The following is a 16,697-nucleotide window of genomic DNA, read 5'->3' on the forward strand; positions in this document are numbered from 1 at the left end:
AACGGGGCAGTGCAACTCCATCCAGAACTAAAGATGACAACTTCCTGGATACCAATGAGCCATTAACCCACAGCCACTCCATCTTACCAGGGTGAACCAGCACAAAACCACACTGCCCACCCACAATTCCCTGAGCTGCCCCAAAAGGATACCATGGTTGATGGTATCGAAAGCTGCTGAGAGGTATCCAAGATTTATCATTGTGTTGGCTGTTCTGCCAGTTGACAAGTGAGCCAAAAACATTTGTCAAAGATTTTCAGGCATGCATACATACATTGCAACTCCTCCTCCTACATACAACTGCCAGAGTATCTAGAGTTGCAACCATGTGTTTATTTAGGGAAAGTAGAGGCTTGGTTTGGGAAAGAGGAAATGCTCTGTAAGGTTTACCAGGCATTTACTTCTTATTCATTAGATGTTACAAATAGTATACATTGTTATACAGTATACAGTATAATGCAAGTTTACAGCTTTTTATACTTTTGTTTTGATGGTAGGCTGTTGATACACTGTTTTTATGATACTTTGCATTTGTATAATTGAAGCTTTGATCACCAGTTCCAACACTGGAAGAGGTTTTTTTGGCACCTAGGAACTGCCGGTCAAAGCAACTTGCAGTTCTTCACTTCACAGTTACTAGCATGGGGGCCACATTGTCTCACAATGAAGCTCTGAAGGGATGCTGTGCTCAGGTATCACCAAAGCAAAGTGCAGTATATTTTGAAGGTTTGCACAGCCTAATTCCAAGTGGGATTTCTATTTTTCTATAGTTGCTCGGGCATTTGACACTTGTGAGCCAATGCATACATAAAAATCAATTGGTTTACTGAAGTAATAAATGCAGTGTCTGCAACTAATATTCTATTATTAAAAGTACTTTAAGATGTGGGGGGCAACACATGACAGAAATGTGTTTGTAGTATAGCAGGCTTGAATAATTCAGTGGCAAAAGACAGACACATCTAAAGAGGAACCCTCATCCCTGTTTTGGCTGATTTGCTGTCATTATTACTATAAATTGAGGTTTACAGTATTTCTCTAACAACCTTGAATTCATTAGAATGAATTCTAAGACTGCCCAATAATCAGTTTTCTGAGGATTGTACAATAACACACAAACCACCAAATCACCCCCTAAAGCAATGAAAAACCATAAATGCAGCACATTATTTCAGTTAAAAAGTTACTGTGCCTTCCAATAAGTCTAAGTAAGGAAGTAACTTCTTCACTCGCTCAAATCTAACTCCTGAATTCCCACCAAAACTCCATCAAGTGACTGTATAATTTTCCTTAGATTATAGTGCATATTTACAGAGTGTTACGGTAACATTATATAGTGACTATGGGCAGTAATGCAAACCCACACTATGAATATCCGTTTTCCAGAATGAGAGTGGTAATCGTGAATATACAAACAGTCTCAAGAACTTTCCAGATAACCAGACATTGATCAAGCGCATGATGATAAAATGTGCAGATGTTGCAAATCCATGTCGTCCCCTAGAATTGTGTATTGAATGGGCTGGGAGAATTTCTGAAGAATATTTTGCCCAGGTATGAATTTACTGTTGTTATAAAATGTATAGAGAAACATTTTAGTTTATCATTCTAAAAGCTAATGCTTCTGAAGTAATCAAATTAACATGAAAAGTTGAATGTAATTATTTTATTCGCTTTGGTGAACAACTATTTCCCATTCCCCATTTTTAAAAAAATTATTCCATTTGTATGGTTGCCCTACATACGTATTTGACTCTGGGTGATTAACATTGTGTTAAAATGGATAATCTGCTCCTCAATCATCTTGTAAGAGACAGCACTTAATGCCAGAGCCATAACTTCAGCTTCCCACCATGTTAAATGGCTGAAAAGAGGAATTCTGATCTTGTTCATGAGAAAAGCAGCAGCAAAATAATCCTAAAAAAGAAGTGAAATGCTACTTCTCATGCACATGATCTGTAAAACTTCTATTTATCTTAGGATACTTCGATTAAAGCAGAAAATGATTTACCAATCCCAAATGATTTTCCCTTACAAAAAGTGGGATAGTAGATCTTTCCTTCTGATCCAGTTTAATTTAGGATCACATTTTCAGTTGTTAGCAAAAGTTTCAGTTGTTTTCATTGAGACATTTAAGTTTTTGTTGCTAGATCAGCTTTAACCCAATAACTGATTATACAATGGACTGTTCATCTACTTTTGTAATTTTCATCCTGGCTGTAAAGTTGAAAAATTCCCCCCACAGACTGATGAAGAAAAAAAACAGGGCCTACCGGTTGTGATGCCCGTATTTGATCGAAACACCTGCAGCATCCCTAAGTCTCAGATATCCTTCATTGATTACTTTATAATGGACATGTTTGATGCTTGGGATGGTAAGAATTTCCATTTTCCCTTTTCCCTTTTGAGGAATGCATTTTTTATTATTTTGCCAAACAACCCAACTGGGATGATGCATTAAAGAATATCCTTGATCTTTCCATTATTGTACACTCTGAGGGATTTTGTACACCATTGTTCTGGCAAGAGGATACTGGGGGAAGGGGGGGCACCTGTTCCCACTGATTATGTGGCCTTACTAGGTGAAAAAAAGCTTCAGGTTCTGTGCTAGTTACAGTATTTTAACACTATTTTTAAAAGGCTAGCTTGGAGGAAGATTATTTTTAGATGATAGCTGTATGCGAATTAACAAAAACTCTAATTCTACAGCTGTTTGTTTTTAAATCTGGCAGAATCACTGAGTTACTGTAGGCAAAATGAAACCATCCACCTACAAAAGGAAGATATGTCAGTAGGAAGAACTGCATGGTTTCTCAAACAATATAGGTGTGTGATGAAAACCAGTTCCATAAGGAATGGCCATGCTCAGTGCTCACAGAATGCTGATTATTGGTGGGAAAAATGTTAAAAGCTGGGATGTACAGCAAGAATTACTGGAGGACTCTGAAATTAGCTCAATGGATTTGCAACTCCCATAAATGAATTGGAATGTAATTATATGAATCAGAATGTAATTATCTACTTCTCCAAATTTCACAAATATTTAAATATGAATTTTCATGTACTTTTAAAAATGACTAAGTCAGATGCATGATGGAGCAAATTTGTTACTGAACACGTGCAAAAAATTAAGCTTTAAACTGGAAATGACATCCCACATTCTGTTGTAGACTACAGTTGGAAAAACAAAACTTTGAAGAGGAGGGTTAAGTTACATACTGTAGCTGTGCTACTGGCTAAGCATATAAAATGATGATTCTTTATATACTGCTAACAGCTGATCATCCTAATCATGCAAAGGCTGAAAGACTGCAGAAATGCTTTTTAAAACAAGTATGGCATTGCTTCCCCACCCACCTCTGTCTCTCTTAGCATTTGCACATCTACCTGATCTGATGCGACACCTAGCAAATAACTACAAACACTGGAAAAAACTAGACGAATCAAAGTGCAGGAGCCTTCGCCTCCCTTCAGAGAATCCTCTTGGAAGCTGAAGAAACGAAAAGAAAGATCATGGCCTACCACTTACACTGTGAACACTGGTACAGACCCAGGAAGGGTAGAATTTCCTTCACAATGAAGTAACCAACTGGGAAATGAGGAGAAAAATATTGTTTCTCACTTTTAAATAGTTCAAAATTCTATAAAACTATGGGCTTTTTTTTATATAAAGGAGATAATTTAAGAAATTTATATAGCATAAGAAATGCTATATAAAAGCTATCCTGTTTTTTTGTGGAACACCAGATCCTTTTAAGGGTAGTTTTATAAAATTGTTGTATAGTTTATTAGTGACCCAAAATCAATTATACACATAAAAGAATATCAAACAATGAAAAAGTAGCTTCTTTGAAAAAATTATGAACAATATTTAATTTAAAGTTTATTTTAGAAAAGCCTTGTTCATAGCAAGTATCTTCTACATTATACACAGGTCACTTTTTTTGACCCCGAGAACCATCCAAGCTGATGTGCACACTTGAATCCTTCACCCACAGGCACCCTAGGGCAGTGTTTCTCAACCTTGTCAGCTTGAAGATGTGGGGACTTCAACTCCCATGGCTGGCTGGGGAATTCTGGGAGTTGAAGTCCCCACATCTTCAAGCTGACAAGGTTGAGAAACACTGCCCTAGTGCCTCACCCAAATATGGCGATACCTCATTTCCCACTGTGTCTACTCCCAGGATCTATTGCAGATCTCTGGTTTCCTCCTGCCACAGCAGCAGGAGCCAGAGATCCAACCCCTTTAGACAGAGAGTCAGTCTTATAAGGGCCCGTTTGCTGCTTCCTTCCAATTAGTACAGCAAAAACCCCTCTGCTGACTCGTTGAATGACAAATATTTTCTTAATATAATTGCCGATCTGTCAGACTTCGTTCTCATTTATACATTTATGACTACTGTGATTCAAGCCTGTCTGTGCAAAGAGCTCTCCTCCCTATGCAGGCTTCCCAGCAGATTTCATTATCAGGGGCAAGTTTGTATGCACAGAGATCGCTCCATCATTGGCCCTTTGCTACAGTGAGGACTTGCTGCACACTGTGATTTCTATACACAAGAAGTCCTTGTATGTGTTTTGCTTGTTAAACAAATCTTTTAGAAAATTATAGTTGGTGATACAAATTCACAAATTAAACAAATCCATACTTTTCTCTGCCTTTTTATAGATAACATCAGCCATATATGAAAGTCTAGAGAAGTAGTACAATGAACAACTAGCACCCCATCCTAAAACATTTCTTTGCATCTGCAACAGTATGTCATGCTCTATGATGTTGTACAGTTCCAGATTACATCTACATGCTTAGAATAGGGATTGCTGGTACAGATCTTATGAGCAGAAAGTGACAGATGCTTTATACACATGAGCCGTAAATAAAAGAAATCCTGCTTATATATTACGTAATATATGAGCCATATTCATGGAAATATTCCAGAATCTACACCCACACAAAGGCCTCCAACCCTCTTTCTTGGAGAAGGGAAAAGGATGCTCATCCCTCTGTGAGGGGTAAGAAACCCCAGTGCCTTGATGTCCTGGATTGCAGCCATAGCAATTACTCTGAAGATCTGAGTGTTAAGAACATAAACCACGTATATGCTGAATAGAGAAACCTCTAACATTAAAAAAGATGTACTTTAAAAAAAACCTAAAACAAACTAAATAATATAACCCTAATAAAATTGTGGTTCATATACTGAATGTAACTTTCTCATTCAAGTATGAAGTTTTTACCTTAGATGCCAAAGCACAAATATTTTTACATTTACTTTAATCATAATGGAAGACTATGATGGGGCTTGCAGTGGACAATGAATGAAAACGATGCTTTTAAACAACTGCCATTGATTTAAATTGAGATCACATAGGAGATAACATAGGAGCTATGCTAAACAAATTGAAGGGGTTTTTTTTCAGCACCATGACTTCTAGTTTTTATTAAAATAGAAGCATTCTTTAAATAAGCTCATGAGCTTAGACAATCTTTAACTTACTTGGCTCTTACTCAAACATTATTCTATTTAACTAATATTTTATATTGTGCTTTATAAGAGGCTCTTGAAAAATTGACATATAATGTAGAGTAGTATATTGCCCATCAAAAAGGACTCTGGTTCTCTTTTGCACAGAGTCAGAGAAAATAAAACAGGTGAAGTAACTGAAAAATGACAGTGATTGTAGCTTACAGAATGTGCCAACATTTTTCAATGTTTTGTATCAAATTATGTAAAGTAGTATTATACCCTCATAATTCCCATGCTGAGAAATGTACAAAAGCTATATTTTTCTTAAAACTGTAATAGGACCTAACTTTGGTTGCTATGTATTAAAGTGCTACATTGTGTTTAAAAATGTTGTGTTCACTGCAGAATTCGTCATTGCCATTATGTATTTCTGTCAAAGCCTATGACTTATTAAATTTTAATTAACTTTTATTCATATAGCCTTAGCTGCCATTTTATTTAGATCAGATTTGATCCAGCAGGAGAATCCTCATTCCCTTCTCCAACTGCTTCAAGAAAATTTGGCAGGGGATATTGTCCAAAACAGTGGAAGTGATAAGGCCCTGGGTCTGCAAAGGGGAAAAAGAAATTGATCACCTTCTGCTTTCATTCAGAGTGTTCTGAATTAACTCTGCTCAAGAGCTGCTCTCACTTGTGAAATAAAAAGTGAATTCAAATCTTTATAAACATGCCCATATTTTATTTTTCTGCATTGACACTATTCAGTTTATCAGTCACAAAATAATAAGCAATGAAGACAAAAGCCCTGAGTTTCAGGAATCCTACACTCCTGTATTTTACTTGTAGTGCTTTGTTAGCAAAAAATTTTGGCATGCAGAATTCCTCATCAGAGCTGGTTTTGCACATACAGTATATACTTCTACTGACTTGCACAATAACGTTTTTTGCTTACAAACTATCCTATGTAATATAGACTTTGAAAAATAAATATAGACTACACTACCTTGTCAAAATACTTGAGCTGGCAAATCATTCAGTGAGATCCTTTGCCTAAAAAAGTTTATTTTGTACAAATCTGCAAAATATCTCTAAAGCCCTACTCAATTCTCTATAGAAGTCTGCCTCAACATTCCATTTATTCCCATGACGTATATGGGGAAAGAACAGCTTGACAATCCACAGATCCTCAACTGTTGCTTCCTGACAGAGAGGACCCTTCAAACTCACAAATAATGTGGAATAACTATAAATTAGCACAGAAATTCACTGAAGACTTGTCTGGCCAGAATCCCAAAGTTTGGCATAAAGTCATAGTAAGTGTACTCATGATGCTCTATGTTAAATTAGAGCAATGCAAGGTCTGCAAAATGAAATACCAATTGATTGCTTCTATTATCTTTCATCAAATGCTATTTCTTTGAAATAATATTCTCCATTCTAGTCTAATATTTCGTGTCTAATAGGGCTGTACAGTGATTTGGATTCAAAGTCAAAAAGGTGCTTTGGAGCATGTGGGTACTCATATAACATCTGTCTGCCATTCCTTAAACCAAATTCAGCTTTTCCTGGGATCTGGCAAAGGGCAGTCATGTAGTCCTGGGACTTGAATCAGCTGCTCTAAGTAACTACGGACAGATGTCCCCACAGCCTCTGAAACACCTATGCCTTCAAATCCAAAGTGCTACACAGCCCTAGCATCTAATGTCATTATTTCATAGAGACTGGCAAAAACATTCTTCCGCTAACATATGCTATTCTGATTTAAAAAGCTATCTTGCTTCAAAAATAAAAAGATTTAGCTCAAGGGAGAGGGCCAAATGACAGTAGCCAGGAATTAAGTCCTACCCACCAGCATCACCTAACTCTCAAAGAGGAGCAGCCAGATCTTTTAAACTCCTCATTTTGGAAAAAAGGAAGGGGCAAACAAAAATTTGGAGAGTTAGTGACTGAATTCAAGCCGTATATACACTGGGTCCTTTGTTTCACCTGTCCTTCATCTTTTTCTGTAGCAAAAGTTAAGGAACAAATGAAGCACCTCTTCAAGACAGCGTCAGAATCTTGGTGCATTTATCTGGTGAAGAATCCAAAATTTGGAAATGTCCTTGACTAAGGCATTGTGGGCTAAATAGGAAGGCCAGTGCACCAAATATTTAAAATTACTTATATTTTATACATTACTTCATCTCTGACCTTAAGTGCAATCTTCAGTTTGTTCTAACTTATGAAATAATATTAAGCTGCGCAATCTAGACTCTCGTTCTCCATCTTTCCACAAAATAATAAGGTGATCAGCAGAGCATGTTGCTAGGCCATGTTCACCAAAGTAAAGGAACATCTGCAATAAAAAAAAAATCAAAATAATGTACTCAACTATCAGATGTCAGAAACATTCCTATTAAATAAAACTAGTCAAATAAGTACTTTCCCAAAATTGTAAATGTTAATTACAACATTAATGGAAAACTTTCACGATTCATCTTTAGGACATCAAAGCAAACTAACAATGGTAAAAAAAGTTTAGAGCAGCAATAAATAATGCAATGATAATTAATTCCAAAAGTGATCATAAAGGTCAAGATCTAAGAAGTGATTTGAGATACATTAAAAGGCTTGATTGCAGTGAATGAGGTTTTTGGCCTCTTTGTACAAGAAAACATTCCCATATCACAATAGGCCTTCACATTTTTTAACGAAATGAATCCAAAATGTCCTATGGAACTAGCTGCAAAGTTACCAAAATTAGAATAGTATGCCCACATGTTTAGGTGAAAAAGTTGATGATATATATTTATTTTATCTGTAGTATATAAACGCTATGTACATAGTATTGTGTGAAATTATTAATTAATCTGTTTTGATGTTGATTAAATCTGTATTTAGTTTTTAGTTTAAATATACTACTAAGTCTGCATGATAAAAGCTTCATTTAACAATAAACACTTAGCTAATAAAATGCAATGAAGGGCAATAGTTTAGTATCTTAGAATTCTGTGCAAGCGGAATATCAAATGAATAAACATATAGCAAAATTCTGTACAACTCTAGATATAGACAGATGGCTGAAGATAGATTGGTATCAATTGTACAAAGTGAAACTGTGGGCATAAATAGGTGACTTTTGTTAGAATGATATATTCTCAGTAAATAAAATTCTTGAGAGTCCATTTTTAAAGAGAGTCCATTTTTATAGACAGAGATGACTGCACAAAGCATATTATATGGTTCATTATGTGTGAAAAACAGAGTTTTTAGGAAACATTTTAAACATGATCATGACAAAACAAATATGTGATTTCATATATAGCTGAACAAACATTTGCTACATTTTTTCCTGCACCGATGCAGGAATAGGGTCACCCATAAAATGGTCTTAGGAAGACAAAAAGCCCCAAGGATGAGGCACCAAAGCCACGGTAACAGTTGTCTAAAAAAGTAGCCACAAGCGATTTTTGTTATTTGCTATTCTAGATCCAACAAACCTGCACAGCTGCAGAGTGTCCAATCAGATCCCCGGTAAGGTTGAGGGAAAAAGTAGTAGTACTCTCTGGTGCTTTTTTAGCTGTGTGATTTGCTTGTTTGCTTGTCCTACCAAATCCCCAGATACTGAAAAAACCTGGAATATAAACAAAGCTAATTTTTTTTAAAAAGGAGTTCTATGTCTAACCACAAAACTCTGGAAACATTGTTCTGTTCTGTTCTCACCCAAAATCTGATAGTCAGATTTGCTGAATACCTTAGCACAGTGTTTCTCAACCTTAGCAGCTTTAAGATATGTGGACTTCAACTCCCAGAATTCCCCAGGAGCTGAAGTCCACATATCTTAAAGCTGCTAAGGTCGAGAAACACTACCTTAGCATCTCTTTTATTTGCATCCATTCTTGCTATTGCCTATGCATCCAGAGTATATTGTCAGCCACAGTGCCTGGAGACTAAATTTCACTTCAAAATATTATGCTATTTTGTAATCATAATCATGTTATATGTAAGAACAAAAGTGTCTAACTCAGGTCACATAATCTGGAATAAGATAGATAATTAAATACTAAAACTTATGGGCAATAGACCCAACATTGAATAAGATAAGTTATAAATAATACCACCTAATCACATTTAGCCATAAAATATTCAGCCACAAAAAATTGATAAAAATATAGCCAAGATATTTCAGCCATTCTACTTTAATTTACTAACTGTGTCTTTAGTTCAACAGCCACTGCCAGAGCTTTCCGAAGAGTCATGTTGTAAATTCCAGGCAGGAGCCTGGGGTAATCATAGATCTGCCTGACTTGGTTTTTGGTAAAGGCTAGATTAATTTCCACTGACTCTTTGCTGTTGCAGTGGCAAAGTCCTTGTGCAAAAGTTGTCCCCCTCAAATCTGCATTTCAGCAGGTGAGGGAAAAGTATTTAATCTAGCTTCGGTGAAAGCAATCTGGTATTTGCTATTTCTGAGTTTATTTAAATAAGGGGCCAACTGAAAGGCATAGTTAGTGCATAAATTCCATGGCAAACAAGAGAATTTAGCGATAGCTATTAGCTCCTGCACAGATGTCCCATAATCTTCGTGCAGTTGGAAGTGAGGCAGATTTATGGTCCCTCTGGAACAAATAATCCAGTGCCATGCTAATATGGGTCATTTTTGAAACTAAAGCTTTAGTCAAAAAGCTAGTGAAGCCTTTGCTTGAAAGTTCCAGTAGAAACCTGAACTGGCACTTTTAAAAATATAGATTTTGACTATTTTACTGTGGCCCACCCAGCTTTGGTTTCAGGGGAGGCTCTCAAGCAAAATAGCAGCATTTGCAATGTAGCTTGGGCCATTTAACAGGGTCCTTAAAAATTTGCCTGAAAATAATTTAAATATTTGAAAGATGTCTTTATCTTAGCATTAAAAACCTGAATAACATCCTGAATAACAGGACAGACTTCCCTCTAGGTATGAGAATAAACTTTTTACCATGCAAGACTCTAATGAAGAGACCATAATACCAAGTGGCAGAATAGAACTCCTAAATAAGTAAGGTGTTCTTAGGTGTTCCACAGGCTGATTATAAAGAGGACTGCATCTTCTCCATATAGCAACACACAAAAGTTCCTTCTCCCCAAAATTGGTCAATGCCATTTTGGCTGAAACAACATCTCTAAATCATTTAGCTACTCATTAAACAAAATGGAGATGACAATTCATTCTTGCCATTCTGAGATAATCTGTGAGGAACCCACACCACCATGTCTGACCTGTAATTTTTATACAAGGCTATAACAAGGGAAATAAGTATCCAGAAGAAATATCTCTAGTTTTACCCATAAGTTGGCTCTAGGAATATATTTGAATGCAGTTCTTAAACTGAGAAATGCTGCTCCCTTTAGAGAGCCTGTGTACTTTTCTGCTAAAGGGGAATATATACTTTTTACTTTTTCCCTGATATGAAAACAAAATATTGGCTAGATTCAAATTAAAAAGGATCTCCTTGGCTTCCTAAATTTTCACATATGCTAATAGTAATAATTTAAAAAAAGACTGAAGAACATTTTTACTATTACCCATGGGAATGTGAATGGGACAATCTATGGCTAATCGGACTCAATTTTTTTATGCAATTAATCCTATTTTTTGTACACAGACCTGATGGAACAGGTTCCGCTGTAAGATGTTGTTTTTCATGTAATTCCCATATACGAACACTACCATCTCCTGAACAGGATATTAATTTCCTATAAGAATAAATCAAATAGTTGTAGAAACATATTTGCACAATGGTACAAAATCAGTTGCTACCAATTTTTAAGAATTAATATTATCACTAGAATTGCTTTTACAGATTTACTTACACAATATGCTGCTTCATCAACCAACTCTAGGCAGCTTATAGCCATAGAAATAAAAACATACAATTAAAGCCACAACAAGTGATTTAATCACAAATGGGATAATCCAATTTAAACCAGAAAGGAGAAAAAAAAACATGTCTGTGAAAGACTAAGGCAGGTTTTGTTTGTCCTGTGTGGAGCTATGCTGTCTCAAAGGATAAAATCTAAGGATTCTCATGGATCCGAGGTTTTTGTTTTTTTATTAATACTTTTTAAAAAAATATCCCGATTTTAAAAAGAGGTAGTTCAGGCTAAAGATTAGGTTGCCTGTACACAAACTATGATAGAATACGATGTAAGGAAAGTTTGAGAGAGAAAATGCATAAAAATTAAGCAGTCCCTGGTCATTTTTCTGAATGTTAAAGAATGTATGAAATACGTAATGTAAATTGCACCTGTTTGGAACTTTTGTAATGTGCAGGACAGTGGAATCATGAGCAGTCTTCTGGAAGGCAATCACACGTTTCATCTGAAGGTTGTATACATATATGCCCTTGCCAACAGCAGCAAACACACACTAGAAAAAATAATCAGTAAAACATCTTAACGAAAGATACGTATTTTATGTAAGAGGTTTCCAATTACTTCTAATTAAATCAAATACGTAAGAAGGGAAGAACTATGCACCACCCTGATTTATGATTATCACTGTATTTATTAAAATAGGTTTATATCAGCCTTCAGTTTATATCGCTAGTATAATCTAATTATTAATGACATCTAATATGAAATAAGGATGGTTATTTGCATTCTTTCAGGTTTTACTATTATTTAAATTTATTGGCCACCCAACTCCAGTGGACTCAGAACACCACCACCTTATTTTATTAGGTCTTTGCCAGCAACTTAGTTATTTTAATAGATTTATTATTTACTGTGATTTAATTAATTTTCTCTTTTACAGGCACACATCTACATAATTTTATGGCTAAGCGTCTTTGAGGGTTCTCATGGCAGAAATACACCTACAAATAAAAATATCTCTAAAAATGCTAGACCATTATGAGTAGCTGAAGCACACATGGAAATCATTGTAGAGTTTTTCAGGTTTTCAATTACACAAGTGGGATCCGCAACAAAATGTTCCCATTTCAGCCATCTCTTGCATGAGGTGCTTTGCTGGTATTAGAGGCTCTACTGACCTGGAGAAGAGGCCAAACCCTTTTGCTCAAGAGATAACAGAAGAGGGGAAAGAGTCTGCGAGCCAAGGGCATCTTGTTTACTTTCCACCCACCAAGGCCTTTTATATGCTAAAAGAGTCAAGCAGTAGATATGTAAGCCTACAGAACCATGCCAAATATGAGTCAACTATACTGGGCTGGAAAGTTAAATTGTATGTTTTAATATAGGGCCATTTTCTATGGCTTTAGCAATAAAGGAATCAGTAGATGATTTATCTGAGGATGCCAGACCCAAACACAAGATTATATATACCTGAATTCTGGGGGAGCGGTGAGAGACCAGAAAAACAATGTATCGTGTTTTGTTTCCTTGTTTTTGAAACATTCCCAAATAATGCAAAAAAAAAAAAATGAATTTATAAATTTTAAGGCACACATCTCCCTTTAATCCCAGTTCCTCCTCTCTTATATAAACTATAGACTTGTGCAAGTAAATGCCTTCTATTTCCCTTAAGATTCTGTCCTCTGTCCTGCCAGTTCCGCCTCTTAAATTGTCAGTCATATCTGGCAGGGGTTATTCAAAGAGTGCGCAACCAGCACTGCGGCCAGATCCTACCTTGTTGTTTCTGGAAGGTATTTCATCTTGATTAATTCCTAATTCTGCCGTTTATTCAGGTAAGTGGAGCTCTGCCCTCCCATTACCTACCAAAGGAAAGACAGAAATTCCTAACAGTGCCTATAGTGTTTGTATTTTAATCAGAATTGGATAAATATGCAGAAAAGTTATACTATTATGTGGGGATGAAGCCTGCCAAATTCTCTCTCTCTCTTTCTCTGTATGTGTGTGTGTGTATGTACACATGTCTGCTTTTCTCAGAATGGCATACAACTGAACTGACAGGAAATTCAGACCATTAAAATCAGTGAAGTTTTCAGTTTTCAAGGTCCTTTGACAACAGCAGCCATTTCTAAAACATGCCCAATAACCCTTTGCCAGCACAACTTGATTGAGACTCCTTCCTATGTTCTCACTTTCATGGTGACACTATGTAATATACTAACACCCACAAACTTATTAGCAGAGCCACAATGAGACTGGGACTGGTGGTGGAAGGAGGTGCTTACAAGGCAAAAGACAGGAAGAAAATAGTGCACATGCAAAATATTGACCAAAATAGAAGTTAATAATAATGATTTGCAGGATTAAATGAACAATAGATGAGGACTAAACAAATTAGAATTGAACAATTATTGAATTATTATCCTTAAACAATATTTTTGGAATGTGTTCCAGTGGGTAATAATGAGAGGAGAAAAGAGGGATGGGAAAGTTAGATTAGAGATTAACCGGGGAAAATCAAGCAGGAATGGGAAAAGGGTAAGAAAAAATAGATACAATTGTTTGTAAGAGAAAGCTCCATTCATATACACAACCTCATGATAAGAAAGGTTAATTGAAAGTAAGTTTTTACTGTAGCATCCCTGAATATACAACTATGTCTCTTCACCGTCTATGATCTCCTGATCTACCCAACTGGCTGCACTTGGACAATCAGCTGCAGAGGTCACTGATTTTAGAACAGAATTGATCGTTGCTGAATCCAATGTTCTTCCTCCATACTAAGAACCAAAAAGGACTATTTCTTTTTAAAAAGCTCCTTTGGCATGTGGGCAAAACTCCTGGCATTTCCAGCACACTATGTTCTATATATTAGAGGAAGACCTCCATAAATGTGTGAATTAGAGATGGGGCAAATTTAGCTACCTCAAATTCCATATTCAGCGTCAGATTCAGGGTTTGCATCAAGTCAAAGTATTGTTGATTTCCTAGGTGTTATGGCACTTGAGGATTTTAAGTTTGTTTTTAAAGTAATTTACCAATTTCTCTCTTCATCTGTACCTGATGGGGTCCCTCAATTATATGAAAAACTAACTTAATTGGGAGGGAAGCTATTATTATTTTATGTCTTTGGTACGTGTACATTTCTCCTTCCTTCCTGGAATTTAAAACAACATGCATAGGATTCCCAGATGCATCATATATATTCTTTCTCTTATACCAGTACTCAGCCTGCCAAGTACACTGCAGTAAATTATGGTAAGTCAATAAAGTAAGCCTGAATTTAAGATTACTACTAAATATAGGGAAAATAGGAAAACAAGAGGAATATCATAGAAGTTATCTAACTTTTCCTGAATGAGAACTGATTTCAGTAATGAGGATTTCACTCACAAATTATATTGTCATATTCCTATCTACCTCACTTCTACTACTACTGTGCCAAATACCCCTTTCATTAGGCATTAAAGTATATTCTGTTTCAGGTTTCAAATGAAGTTTGCAACCTGCATTTAATGGCCGTATATATGAATGATTTCCATCTGAAATGTTTAGGCTTAAGACTACCTTAGCCATAGGCCCTTTGCTCAGGACTGAGTAACAGTATTTCTAATTGGGTTGAAAATAACATAAAACTGCAAAATAATCCAATTAGGTAATCATCTATTATCAAGAAAGAAAAAAAATCATTTACATAACTTTTATACTATTTTGTTTTTACCTCCTCATCAGAAGTTAAATCCTGAATTGACATTTCACTTTGACTTTGTGATAATTTTATTTCTTGCTGTGGATTCACATGAAGGGATGCATCCCAATTGCATTCATATGCTTGCATTGTCCAGTCCAATGAATCCCAGACAATCATTTCACCCGCATGGGAGCCAGTTGCAAAAATCAAATCTAGATACCAAAATAGTAAAGATCTTGATAAATAACAATTTATTCTTTATTCAAGCACTTGGAGAAAATAAAAAACACTGGGCAATATACTGTGTTTGATAAAGAGAAGTAAATGTTTGTAAAGGGTATAACGCTTTAAGAAGAGGGATATTTAGTAAAGTCACAAAGAACATAGTAAAATACTCTATTACTGCAGGTTACTGACTGGCAACTGATGAAATTTGAACTAACCTTGGCTTGCTGAAACCAACTATCAAACATTTCCCAGAAGCTTAATTTTATTTTGCTGTTGTCTTCTTTTCACCTTTCCAAAATAGGAATCACAACTTTCTACTAGACAATGGATCTATGTTGTCTCTTAGTTTATATACAATATAAAGTTTTATCTTTGCCAAGTCAGCTTACAAGAATGTGCCATCTTATTCTGCCCTCCCCCGCTCCCCATAATTCTAGTATAGTCATTTGGAATATTAAAAAAAACCTCTAACTTTATTAGGAAAGGGTTTATAGAGGAATCTAAACTTCAGTTGGCAAAGGCAGAAGATAGTTATGAAAACAGAGACTACAGTAAAAATCAGTCAGGCAAAAATCAAAACAAATAAGATGTAACAAAAAAATTGATTCAGATTTTTAAAATGCAAATTCAAAGCCCTAAGTGGCCATGAATGTTCATTCTCAGCCCAACTTATTTCACATACTTACTGTGAAAATAAAATAGTTAGGGAAGAACCATGTAACATCTACCCGCTTGAAGGAATGGAAAGATAAAATGTAAAAAATATAAGAAGCCCTATAAAAACAGAGCCTGCAAGTTACATTTTAAAATGTCACTATACTATACTTAAAACTATCATTAGATAGTACAATGTATAGTATAGATTATGCATGATGATTATTATGGTAAATTTATCACATGCAAATAATTTTGTATTAAAATATTTACATGCAGGGATGTTCAATGTTGCCCATCTAGACTGGAGTACCTAGCTATCCGGGTTGATCTCAAAAAGCTAAACAAGATTAGGCCTCATTAGTACTTGGATGGTAGTTTCCCCCAAAATATGACTGTCAGCTAGACTGGAAGTCCAAATAAAACATCTCAGGAAGGAACGGCAAGCTACTTCTTTACTGCTTCCAAGAGGACTATATGGATATGTTCACAAGACCACCATGACTACAGCTCAACTCAGTGAGACTTTACCTGACATCTGCTTTGAGGTTATGACAGAAAGTTTTAATACAAGTCAATTCCATATTTTTCCTTTAAAACAAAATCAAAACCAAAAACCACAAGGTTCATTTGGAGGAAAATGTGTAATAAGCAATGTACCAATAATTACAAAAAATAAAACTGGAAACAGTCTTACCACTGACCCTGACCAATGACACAATATTATCTTGATGATCAATAAGCCGTTTTATTTCAGACACATCCCATTCAGTTCCATCTCTGGAAGCTTTTAATCTTAGAATTACTTAGAAGACAAAGTTGAAGATAATGTT

General features: G+C 35.7%; 3 protein-coding genes across 4 annotated transcripts in view; 1 reads left to right on the forward strand and 2 right to left on the reverse strand.

Annotated features, from left to right (window-relative positions):
* Window positions 1-3,659, forward strand: part of PDE8B (phosphodiesterase 8B) — a 65,528-nt gene extending 61,869 nt beyond the window's left edge. The window contains exons 20-22 of the mRNA XM_063295552.1: window positions 1,387-1,554; window positions 2,246-2,375; window positions 3,373-3,659. Of these exons, the coding sequence (XP_063151622.1) occupies window positions 1,387-1,554; window positions 2,246-2,375; window positions 3,373-3,494 (420 nt within the window). The 3' untranslated portion in view covers window positions 3,495-3,659. The remainder of the gene's footprint in view (window positions 1-1,386; window positions 1,555-2,245; window positions 2,376-3,372) is intronic.
* The window catches only part of TBCA (tubulin folding cofactor A), a 204,867-nt gene that overhangs the window by 21,579 nt on the left and 166,591 nt on the right, over window positions 1-16,697 (reverse strand). The gene's annotated exons all lie outside the window — the stretch shown is intronic.
* Window positions 6,184-16,697, reverse strand: part of WDR41 (WD repeat domain 41) — a 28,949-nt gene continuing 18,435 nt past the window's right edge. For both annotated transcript variants that reach the window (XM_063295549.1, XM_063295548.1), the window contains 6 exons: window positions 16,562-16,669; window positions 15,013-15,194; window positions 11,726-11,847; window positions 11,086-11,174; window positions 8,945-9,078; window positions 6,184-7,800 (listed from right to left, as the gene is read on the reverse strand). In XM_063295549.1, coding sequence (XP_063151619.1) covers window positions 7,657-7,800; window positions 8,945-9,078; window positions 11,086-11,174; window positions 11,726-11,847; window positions 15,013-15,194; window positions 16,562-16,669 — 779 coding nt within the window. In that variant the 3' untranslated portion in view covers window positions 6,184-7,656. The remainder of the gene's footprint in view (window positions 7,801-8,944; window positions 9,079-11,085; window positions 11,175-11,725; window positions 11,848-15,012; window positions 15,195-16,561; window positions 16,670-16,697) is intronic.

The sequence above is a fragment of the Candoia aspera genome, chromosome 2 (genome assembly GCF_035149785.1).
Source record: "Candoia aspera isolate rCanAsp1 chromosome 2, rCanAsp1.hap2, whole genome shotgun sequence".
Taxonomy (NCBI): Eukaryota; Metazoa; Chordata; class Lepidosauria; order Squamata; family Boidae; genus Candoia; species Candoia aspera.